Source organism: Symphalangus syndactylus, chromosome 5 (genome assembly GCF_028878055.3).
Source record: "Symphalangus syndactylus isolate Jambi chromosome 5, NHGRI_mSymSyn1-v2.1_pri, whole genome shotgun sequence".
Classification (NCBI taxonomy): Eukaryota; Metazoa; Chordata; class Mammalia; order Primates; family Hylobatidae; genus Symphalangus; species Symphalangus syndactylus.
Genome location: NC_072427.2, coordinates 96,370,078 through 96,382,175, shown reverse-complemented (window position 1 = coordinate 96,382,175; position 12,098 = coordinate 96,370,078). Strand labels below are relative to the sequence as shown.

At 46.1% G+C, this 12,098-nt stretch overlaps 1 protein-coding gene across 8 annotated transcripts in view; it reads left to right on the top strand.

The window, feature by feature from the left end:
* ITSN1 (intersectin 1) overlaps positions 1-12,098 on the top strand; it is a 241,885-nt gene that overhangs the window by 183,780 nt on the left and 46,007 nt on the right. For 6 of the 8 annotated variants that reach the window (XM_063639318.1, XM_063639319.1, XM_063639315.1 and 3 more), the window contains 2 exons: positions 4,000-4,117; positions 6,116-6,307. In XM_063639318.1, the coding sequence (XP_063495388.1) occupies positions 4,000-4,117; positions 6,116-6,307 (310 nt within the window). Of the gene's footprint in view, positions 1-3,999; positions 4,118-6,115; positions 6,308-6,664; positions 8,173-12,098 lie in introns of those variants that run through there. The other 2 variants (XM_063639321.1, XM_063639322.1) reach the window with 1 other exon arrangement.

Sequence of the window (12,098 nt, the reverse complement as noted above, 5' to 3'; positions counted from 1 at the left end):
CAAAGATGCTTTAAAAAGATTACTGTTACACAATTCTCATGGTAAAACTTCTTAGAATCATTGGTGGATGCCAAATCTGCAGGAAAATTTTCAGTAGGAGCAGAAAATGTGCATGGTCTTGAAGTGACCCCCACAGATTGCTCATGATCTGCAGGGGAAAACACAATAATTATAGAGTGGGGAACTAGGACAAGACCTGAATGAGGTGATCAGAATGATGAGCAGTGGGGAGACCAGAGGACATCGTGTGTGTGCAGTTGTGCTGGGAGGGAGGAGGAAGAGAGTGACTGTTCTTCAAAAACGTCAGGATCATAAAAGACAAAACGTGTTGAAAGGGGACTAAAGAGGCGTGAAGACTGGCTGCAGTACCTAGACTCTGCAGTATCTAGACCCTGTGTGAAAGAAAACCACGCTGTAAAGGACATTATTGGAATAATGGACAAAATTGGGTTATGGACACTAGATTAGACAAAATTACTGTACCAGTGTTAAATTTATGGAAAACAATAACTGTACTATGGTTATATAAGAGAATATTCTTATTTTTAGGAGATACATGTTGAAGTATTTAGGGGTAAAGAGTTAAGATGTAAGCAACTTGCAATCAGATGATTCAAAAAAAGAACTTGCAGAGAAGAGGGTGGGGAGGGAGGGAGAATGCGCACAAATGAGGGAGTAGCTGGCGCTGAGTGTTGACAGTAGGTGAATTCGGGTAAAGGGCCTACGGGTGTTCTGTGTGCTTTTCTTATTCTTGCCACTTTTACGTGATTTTGAAATCATTTCTAAATAAAAAGTTGCCTTTAAAAAGTTACTACTATAGCAGTTACTTGAGAGGTAAGCCAGCTGACTTTTCATACAGAAAGTGTGTCTCCCTCCTGGCATCCTCCCCCATCCAAAGTGAAGATCAGCCTCAGACCGCCAGGCGGGCACCTGGCCACCTGCTTCATAGCTTAGTGAAGGACAGGGCTTGCTCCCTGGCTTGCCCACGTGGGGCCTGTGGAAGGACTGAATTTTCCAGCAGCCATCCGTCTCTCTGGCGTTTGTTGAACGTGGGCCTCTGCTTAACACAGGGGGCCTCAGTAAGGCTTGGCTGGATGTAGGAAGGAATGGTTTCTGGAATGCTTTGTGAGGAAGGGGCCCATGGGAACCCTTTGTTGGCTATTAGTGGGCCTGTAGACTGACTTCCCAAATCTGCTGGTATTTGTCTGCCCATGAGCAGGACGGTATGGAACTATGTAAGTTTGAGGGGGAAGAGGGAGGCAGGAAACCTTTGCCATGCAGTGGGCTAGCCACGGAAGACAGACCCTCAGGCGCTGAGGAATGGGGGTTGGAACAGCAGGAGCAGGAAGGAGGAAGGCCTTGCTGGGGAAGGCCTCGGGTCTCACGCAGTCCCCTGTTTACCACTCTGTGGAGGTGAGCCTGAGGCCAGGACAGGAAGAGCCGCACTGGAGAGCTGAATATATAAGAAACGCATCTTGGCCAGAATAGAAGGCACAACCTGGAGTGTAACTAAAGATGAAACTTCCCCGGAGAGCTCGCTGGTGGACACCCTCCAGATACTACTCACTGGTTAAGGAATCTGACCTCTGGAGGTCTGGAAATCCACTCCTTTTTGTCAACATGCCTTCTCCTGTGCTGGGGAGGGAGAGGCCTCCTTAGACCCTCAGGTCCCACTCCCTGCTTAGAGTTGTGCTGTGTCACCCATTGGCCCTGCCAGCATCATGCCACTGTCCTGTTCTGGAGACGTGGGAGACTCCCATCGCCTTTCCTCCTCGCCTGCCAGGGGAAGGCTTCCTGCGGGGCCCCTCTCCCCGGTGCAGCCTCACGTCTTACCGCTGAGCAATGACGTCTCCACTGCAGCCTCTTTGAAACACCAACACCCCCTGCTCTCCTGCCTTGCTGCCTTTGTTCATGACATTTCTCCCCAGGGGCCAACCAGCTCCAACCTCTCCACTTCCACAAGAGCTGGCAGATCCCACTTCTGGGAGCTGTCTGTGACCATCCCAACCAGAAGCACCATCTCCCTCCCCTGAGCTCCAGCGCTGGCCCCGTGCCAGCACCACTCTTTAGTATTTTATATTACTTTGATTTCTGTGCACATTTCTTATTTCCACATGTAGTTGACTAGCCCCTTGGAGGCAGCAGCCGTATTTTTCAGTCCCCATACCTCTATCACTGTGCTTATGTGAGTGTTTGAGTGGTTCTTAGGATACTCAATAAAGTGGCTGAGTTGCCATGACCCAGGAGAGCTCCTGGCGCTGTCACCAGAGTGACTCTCAGCGTGGATCCACAAATGAGGAAACACCAGTGAGTTCTGTGCTCTGCGGCAGAGGTGTGGGAAAGAGTGGTGTCATTGCGAGCAGAATGGTGGTATACTCGGTAGATAAACGTGGAAATTTGTAACCAGATGGCTTCAGTCATCGGCAGGTTCACTGTGAACATGAAAGCTTTAGTCCTTGAGCCAAGGGGATGAAATCTATCAGACCTCAAGGAAAGGGAAACCTGCTCTGTGTTCTGAAAATGACCCAGAGGTATCCCTCTTGATAAATTGGCAGGTGGGAGGGCGGAGGTAATGTGGTGGAAGTTTTCTTTTCTTTTAGTTTTATTTCCTTATTTTGGGAATAGGTAATTACAGTCACATGGTTTAAAATTCAAAAGTTACGAGGGGATATAAATGTCTCCTTCCCACCTTGTCCCTAGAGGCGGCTGTTTCGATGAGAGCCTTGTTTTCTAGACGTGTGTGTGTGTGTGTGTGTGTGTATGCATGCGTGTGTATGCACAAGTAGTTTTGGGTTCTCTTTTCTTGGTGGTATACAGAAGGGTAGTCAAAGCCCGACTCATGATCCCCAACTCGAGTCTTTTAATGGGATTGTGTCCTAAACTGCAAAACCTGCCTCGCCAACTTTGTTATAAACTCCCCGGGTTTATAGGGACAGTCATCTACTGTCCCTTCCTAACAGCATGGTGCAGAAACACGCCATAGATGAGTCTTGTGTTGAATCAGATTGAATTAAGTGAGAAAGGAATGGCGGTGAAAAATGTGGCTTTAGTCATCACATGGGCCTACGGGTTTGTGAAAATAACGTCGAGTCTCCTTGTGTTCTGTGTGTACTGCATGTATGTCATCTTGCATCTAAGGATGTATATTACCCATAAAGGGGCATGCAGACACATGAGTGCATCTTGGCTTGCCACTAACTGCCTGTGGCCTTGGGGCTGTCACTCAACTTTTCATCTGGAAATTGAGAATAATAATACTATTATCCTTCTGGAATTGTGTGCATAAATGCACAGGGCCTGGCTCATAAAAAGTACTCAGTGAGGGCTAGGTGCGGTGGTGCACGCCTGTAATCCCAGCACTTTGGGAGGCCGAGGGGGTGCAGATTACGAGGTCAAGAGATCGAGACCATCCTGGCTAACACGGTGAAACCCTGTCTCTACTAAACATACAAAAACAAAATTAGCCGGGCGTGGTGGCGGGTGCCTGTAGTCCCAGCTACTCGGGAGGCTGAGGCAGGAGAATGGCCTGAACCTGGGAGGTGGAGCTTGCAGTGAGCTGAGATCCGCCACTGCACTCCAGCCTGGGTGACAGAGCGAGACTCCGCTCAAAAAAAAAGAAGTACTCAGTGTGTATTGGTGGCTATTATTATTATTATTATTATTCCTAAAACCCATATACAGTGTTGGCATTAACCATAATGCCTACATTACCTGAAATTAACAGCTGAGTGCTAGCATTACATGAGCAGAATTTCCTATCCCAGGCAATCCATGGTATATCTTGATTTTGTGATCCACACAGTCTAGCCCAAGCAAAAACATTCTGGGCTTTGCTGACCAGTGATTGCCACAATTTGAATTTTAACTATGGTGTTTTACTTTTGTGACATAGTAATCCATAGATTTTACTGTTAATGTCATAAGTGCTCTGTTATAAAGTGAGCTGTATTATAAAAGATGAGCCTTTAAAAATGTTTGATGTAATTATTTTCTTACTAGGCACGTGGGAAAAAGCGCCAGATAGGCTGGTTCCCAGCTAATTATGTAAAGCTTCTAAGCCCTGGGACGAGCAAAATCACCCCAACAGAGCCACCTAAGTCAACAGCATTAGCGGCAGGTAAGGAGTTTCCCGTCTCTAACTGGAAGATGGTCTGCATGCCATTTGAGTTTTTCCACTTGATTTCCTCATTAAATATCTTAGGTTGTTTTTCACATGTGCTTTAAAGCACTTCCTGTACTTGCTGGGACTGACACCCAACTAATGTGATATGGAATATGTCTTTCAAAAGGACCAGATATCTAAGTGGCTTTTCTGTGCTGGATACAACAGAACCCTTGTTGGAATGCTCTTCTTGCAGGAGTCATGAATGCTGTGGCATTAAGGCCACATTTTCCTCTTGATTTCCTTCCAGCCATTTAAGTTGGGGTTTAGGCTAGGGGGTGAGGTGACAGAAAGGGACACCCAAAAATAAATGGCTGGGGTCTCAGTAGGTCAGGAGATGGAGCTGGGGGCCACGGGGGTTGGGGGCTATAATGTGGTGTTCACTGAAGACCAAAATAGCTCCCCTGTGACATTCACTGTGGGCAGAGGGGGCTTTGCTGCGCAGGCAGGATGTTGTACTCACTTTCCTGGAGGACTGGAAAAGAACAGAGCACAGCAGTTGGCCCAGTTAGCTATTTTCTGATTGAAGGGACCAAATGAGACGCTTCAGCAAGATCTGAGAGAGGTGAGGTCAGGGGAGCAGATTTCTGCTTTAGGTCTTTAAGCCACCATTCTTGGTTGGCTTTTGTGGAAAGTGTAGAATTTTTGTTCCAATACCTTGTGGTTAAATACCTGTGCTGTATATACCCAGTGAGATAAGATAAAAACTGGCAGCCTTCTCAAGAAATTAAAGGATGGGCAAACTTTGTGATGAGCCGCAGTCCCCACTGGGCCTCTTTGCTTGAGCTGTGGCCTTGTGTAGGCTGAGGAATGTGGTTCCCGCAGGGTTTGCTGTCCCCTGGAGAGATGTGTCAGTATCCCTCCACTTCCACGTACAGCCCCTTCCTCAGGCCCGCCGAAATCAGTTGCTGAAGTGATTGAATTAGCTGGAGAATTTGAAAAGCCTAAACCTATTTATTAATAGGTTTGTTAAGAAAGATTCATAGGGACTGTGACCTGTTGGTGCAGACTCATCTGAAGTAGAAGTGCCAAAGAATGAGAACAATTTTACCTCCTATAGGCTTGAGAGAAAATGAGAAAAGAAAAATTGTTCTTGAGGGTGGAGATTTCTTTCAAGACAACATTTTGAGACGCAAAGATACAGCAGCAGAAAAATCTTTTGAAACACTGATTTTAGGCCTGGCATGGTGGCTCGTGCCTGTAATCCCAGCACTTTAGGAGGCCGAGGCGGGTGGATCTCCTGAGGCCAGGAGTTCGAGACCAGCCTGGCCAACATGGTGAAACCCCGTCTCTACTAAAAATAGAAAAATTAGCCGGGCGTAGTGGTGCATGCCTGTAATCCCAGCTGCTCAAGAGGCTGAGACAGGAGAATCGGTTGAACCCTGGAGGTGGAGGTTGCAGTGAGCTGAGATCGTGCCACTGCACTCCAGCGTGGGCAACAGAGCAAGGCTCTGTCTCAAATAAATAAATAATAAATAAATAAATCACTGGTTTTAGTTTTCCCTAAGATTTGGAATTCTTGGAGGTCAAATGATGATTACCTTCCACTTTAAACCAAAAAGGAAAAATGATAGTAAAGTCCCCATGATACATAGCTGTCCTGTGCAGCAGAAGATAGGATGGGGTTGGGCTGCTCTTTCCAGAGTCAGCAGTAGGAAGGAGTTCCGCTGCACTCAAAACGAAAGCCCTCGATTAGCACTGTACATTTTCTGCTGACAAGTAAACATGAAAAACTAAAGACTTAGTGTGAAAATTTTGCTGTTGTCTTAGTTTTTAGTTCTTCATCTTCCTCTGTTGCCTACACTGTAAAAAGCCCAATAGAACAGTTCCCCCTACTGTCACTGTCTTCCGAAAGGACAGAAATAGTAGCTGGGACTGTTGAATGGCTGCGTGGTACCCGTTGTGCGTTCTCCGGCGGGTGTGCAGCCACTCACCCAGCCCTGTCTCCTGCAGTGTGCCAGGTGATTGGGATGTACGACTACACCGCGCAGAATGACGATGAGCTGGCCTTCAACAAGGGCCAGATCATCAACGTCCTCAACAAGGAGGACCCTGACTGGTGGAAAGGAGAAGTCAATGGACAAGTGGGGCTCTTCCCATCCAATTATGTGAAGCTGACCACAGACATGGACCCAAGCCAGCAATGTAAGTGCCCTGGTGGCTCTGTCGCCTCGCCTTTCTGGTATCTTCCCGTAAAACATGCAGCATTGCTCTGATTCTGCTGAGCTTTGTTTGCAGAACTTAAAGCTAGACCATTGCTGCATTCGCAATCGTCTCTTTGAAGACCTTCTGTAATGCAAGAGTTTATCTCATGGGGTTTTATTTTTCTTTAATTTTCATTCCTTCTGTAGCATGTCCCCTCCCTCCCCTCCCTCCTTTTTCCTTTTTTTTTTTTTTAAATCATTTTGGCACCATGCTGTTTACATGCCTGACTCATTTTCCTAGCTTGAATTTTGCTCATTGTTTTGTTTTGCTTATGTGTTGTTTTCCTCCTTTTTCTAGGAATCATATGTTGTCCATCCCCCCCTCAGGCTTGAAAGTCCTCAAAGAGACCCACTATCCCATATCACTGCCCAGAGGGATGATGGGAGATGCAGCCTTGATCATGTGACTTCCAGCATGATCACCTACTGCCTTCTGAGTAGAAGAACTCACTGCAGAGCAGTTTACCTCATTTTACCTTAGTTGCATGTGATCGCAATGTTTGAGTTATTACTTGCAGAGATAGGAGCAAAAATTACAAAAACACACAGGGTAGTGGGTCCTTTTGTGGCTTTCCTTTTCAAATTGACTTTCCCCCACCTTTGCACAGGTGCTTTCAATAGTTTTAAAATTATTTTTAAATATATATTTTAGCTTTTTAATAAACAAAATAAATAAATGACTTCTTTGCTATTTTGGTTTTGCAAAAAGACCCACTATCAAGGAATGCTGCATGTGCTATTAAAAATTGTTCCAAATGTCCATAAATCTGAGACTTGATGTATTTTTTCATTTTGTCCAGTGTTACCAACTAAATTGTGTAGTTTGGGGCTTTTCCCCCTTACTATAGAAGTGCAGAGGAGTTCAGTATCTCTGTTTTAAAGACGTGTAGAATGAGCCCAATTAAAGCGAAGGTGTTTGTGCTTGTTTGTGTGTATCAGCTGTACCTTGTTGAGCATGTAATACATCCTGTACATAAGAAATTAGTTCTTTCCATGGCAAAGCTATTACCTTGTACGATGCTCTAATCATATTGCATTTAATTTTATTTTGCACAGTGACCTTGTAGCCACATGAGAAAGCACTCTGTGTTTTTGTTTGGTCTCAGATTTATCTGGTTGAGTTGGTGTTTTGTTTGGGGTTTTTAATTTTGCGTGTTTGCATAGCATAAAATCAGTAGACAACACCGTTGAGGTCGTTACGATCAACGATATCCACAATCTCTTTTTAGTCTCTGTTACATGAAGTTTTATTCCAATTACTTTTCATGGAATGACCTATTTTGAACAAGTAATTTTCTTGACAAGAAAGAATGTATAGAAGTCTCCCTGCAATTAATTTCCAATGTTTACATTTTTTAACTAGACTGTGGAATTTCTACAGATTAATATGAAATGGAGCTCATGGTCCGTTTGTGTGTTAGATATGCTGTAGCTGAAGCCCTGTTTGTCTTTTAAACACTAGTTGGAAGCTCTCAATAAAAATGCCTGCTGCTCACAGCACAGAAAATGGGGCAGGGGGAGCCTCAAGCACAATCTAGGTGTCCTCCTAAAGACTCTGTAATGCTCACTCCCCTCGCGTTCTCCCGGCGCTGTTGGGAGGCTGTGCTGGTGGTCGTGTAGAGGTCCTTCTCCTTTCACATGGTGCAGAGAGCGAGGACCTCTCCTCCTCGTTCAGTTGCGCTTCAGTATTTTCACGGATATGAATGTAAAATATATAAATATATAAACCTGCGGCTTTAACAACTGTAATACAACCTTTTGAATTAGTTCCGTGTATAGATAATTAAATTCTTCATATAAAAGTTAGACGGAAATGTCTCTGTGTTCTTGATGTTGGAACCTGGCAGTGGTGGTGAGGAACCAAGCAGACTAGCTGTCAGCAGTGGGCCTGCTGCCCGCGTGTCAACCATGACCTGTGCTCTTTGAAATACAGACATAATCAGAGGCTCGCCGAGTCTTTGTTGAACAGCCCTCCCTCTCCCCGTGCTCTCCACCCTCCCTGATCAATATGCAAATGATCATTCCTTATAATACCAGTTTTGAAACATAGAACTCTACCACCCAGTTTAGCAGTTCACTGTCTCACCGGGCTTTTGATATAAGTTGTCAACACATTGAGGGTGTGTGATTTGGCTCAGGGTACAAACCATTTGTCCAAAAGATGTATCATAATAAGGTACTGGTGAACACCCCCAAAAATATGTGGGTAAAGACAGAAACTTGCACATGCCCCACGTTCTTGTCTGGGATCAGCTTCTGCCTGGCACACTTTGCAGAAATAAACCAGCGTTCAGATTGATGCCACTGTTTGCTACAATGACCACATGCTTGATTCCATCCTCATGAGCTTCACTTATTGGACCTCTCCTGCCATTCAGTGGAAAAGTGGTTTCCTTCCTCAGTTCAGCAGATATTTGGTGGGGGGGATGTCTACCATGAGTCGGGTGCCCCATTGGCTTCTGGGAGGAGTGTGGTACTCTGTGGAAACAGGGTCCCTGTCTTCTTGGAGTTCATATCTTAATGGAAGGAACAAACAGAAAACCAAACTCCTGCAATCCATATAAATATACACGGTTTGTGTGTGACAAGGTGACAAGTTCTGCACTAGAAGTTTGGATGCGAGGCACCACTGAGCAGACTGGCAGGGCCAGGGGAGGGTGGCCGCAGGGCAAGGATCAGAGAACCTTCAGGGGGCGGGGCGGGGAGTGCCATTTGAGCCGAGACCTGGAAGAGTAAAGAGGAGCCAGATGGATTGGGGGAAGAGGTGTGGCTATTGTAGATGGAGCTGTCAGGACAAGCAAAGGCCCAGGGGTGGGTGGAGAGATCTTTCTCACTGTGCCCCAGGCCACCCCCTTGTGGAGCAATGGTTGAGTCTGCAAGTCCCATCTCTTCCCCAGGATCCCTTCAGCTGTGTAAGCCAGTGTTGCTTCTCCAGTCTTGAGTTTGGCTGGAAGGGATGCAGTTGTCAAGGTGGGTACTACTCCATAACACTCTATCTAATTCACTCCAGAGGCCCCACGCCCTCACTGTAGGCCATTTCCCCAGGCTTCCCCCCAGCTTTGTGAAGCTGACGTGGGTTGTTCCCCAGGAAGCTGTGCTTTCCCCTACAAATCATTGAGTTTGCATTTGGTTGTATCCCCCCATGATTCTCAGCCAGTGGGAGTGCTGCTGGTGTCTCATGGTTAGAGTCAGGGATGCTGCTCCTCATCCTGCAGTGCACAGGACAGTCCCCCACAACAAAGAATGATGTGGCCCCAGATGTCACCAGAGCTGAGGTTGAGAAGCCCGAGTCTCACCCCACTGGCCACTGTGGTTAATGTCCACCTGGTTATTCACCACCAGAAAGGCTGTCCCGGTAACTCCTGTTGAATAAATTTAATCACTTAAGCTCATGTCATGTATCTGCAGCATCAAAAGTATCTCAGAACCTTGGTTTTATATTTCAAAATCTTATTACCCCCCATATTCTGCACTTTGGTACTAGATTAAACTACTTCAGTCATATTCACAGAGAATCTGGTTAACAGAAAATTGAGTACAAGGGGAAGAGCATCTTCTAATAAATTAGTGAAGGGATACTAGGTATCTCCTATGGCCTCAGAGTTTAAAGGTGTCAGGTTTTGGTTGGTTTGTTCTTTAGCTATTTGTTTTTTGTTTTTTTATTTTTTTTGAGACAGTCTCACTCTGTCACCCAGGCTGGAGTGCAGTGACGCGATCTCGGCTCACTGCAACCTCCGCCTCCCGGATACAGGCGATTCTCCTGCCTCAGCCTCCTGAGTGGCTGGGATTACAGGCGTGCACCACCACGTCTGGCTGCATTTTGTATTTTTGGTAGAGACAGGGTTTCACCATGTTGGCCCGGCTGGTCTCCAACTCCTGACCTCAAGTGATCCATCCGCCTCAGCCTCCCAAAGCACTGGGATTACAGGCGTGAGCCACCATACCTGGCCTAATTTTTGTATTTTTAGTAGAGATGGGGTTTCACCATGTTGGCCAGGCTGGTCTTGAACTCATGACTTCAGGTGATCAACCCACCTCGGCCTCCCAAAGTGCTGAGATTACAGGCGTGAGCCATCGCACCCGGTCTGTTTTGTTTTTTTAACTGATTATTAAATCATTTAATTTCATATTGGTCTGTGTAAATATATTTGCAAGTGAACTTTGGGTACAGCTTTGCTCCAGTAGCATTAGACAAGATGAGTCCAAATGAGATTGTCTTCACTGTGCACTTACGAATCACTCTTCTCTGGCCGGCTCCCTCTCCACACTGCAGAGCAGGGCCTGCAGAGGTGGGGAGCCATGGTGGTTAAGCTCCCCAAGTGGCCCACGCCTCAAACTGCCTCTGCATAAAAGGGTGTCTGGGAGAAGCCGATCTAAAGCAGTAACTCAGCCCTATGTTAAGTCACAAAATATCTAACCATTACATGCATGGTAGAAACTGGTATCTGCCCTGTTTCTGGAAAGGAACCTGGGCAGACCCAGGCCGCAAATATTAACGATTGGGTTATCTATGCCTTCAGTGATGCTATCAGAAGAAATAGTAACACTAGCTTAGGAAAACCCTCTAAATACTAGGTTTAACCATATGAAATTGTCAATTCTTACCTATAAAAACAGCAATCTATAATTCAACCTAGTACAATGTGTCATCACCTGGCACCTGGTAGGTTAGGTTAAAAAAAATGCTTATTGAATGAGTGAATGAAATCAACCAGTGACTGTAGAAAACACCAGTCTCAGCTTTTGACACAGACCACATCACCCTCAGAGAGGAGACCATGCTGTCTCTCCAGTTTCCTTTTCCTTTAGACGTGAGCTTCCCAAAAGCAACAGTGGCCTTGGAAGGGGCTGCTCCTGGAGTCTTTTGCTCATTTGGCCTAAGGAGGCTGAGGACCAGGGACCGTTGTCTGAGCCAAGTCTCCACTCCAGCACAGGGCAGGGGCAACACCCCACCCAGGTAACAGTTGGGCAACGGGCACAGCAAATCTCAGTCCTGCTTCATTAATCCTTTTCATTCTTTTTAGTTCCAAAAATACCCAAGAGAATTTTTGGGGAAATGACATTGGATGCCAACGGTCCCAAAAATGCGAGGAAAAATAGCTCCTTCTTTGAAATGTCTGGTATTTGGGGTCTGGTAGGATAGGGAGACGTAATGAAGTCCAAGATCACAGTAGCCTTAGGTGAATGTTTCGCTTCAGCCAGACTTCTCTTGGGCACTTTTTTTTTTTTTGAGACGGTTCACCCAAGTTGGAGTGCAGTGGCGCGATCTTGGCTCACTGCAAGCTCTGCCTCAGCCTCCCCAGTAGCTGGGACTACAGGCGCCCGCCACCATGCCCCGCTAATTTTTTTGTATTATTACTAGAGATGGGGTTTCACTGTGTTAGCCAGGATGGTCTCGATCTCCTGACCTTGTGATCTGCCTGCCTCGGCCCCCCAAAGTGCTGGGATTACAGGCGTGAGCCACCGCGCCCGGCCACTCTTGGGCACTTCTTTAAGAAAACCCCACATAGAAAAAACCAGGCTTCCAGAGTGTCTCTTGATGTCTAGTTAGCTACTCCATTTCAGAGGGCTCCATAGCCTCTCAGGAAGAATCTATTCTTTAAATTAAAAGCTCCCCAGGCATTTTTAAGTTGTATGACCTGATTCACAAAAATGTTTTGTTTATAAAAAATGAGCATCAGCTATAAGATATATATAGTGTCCGTGCAACTTAATGTTGGGCATACTACCTC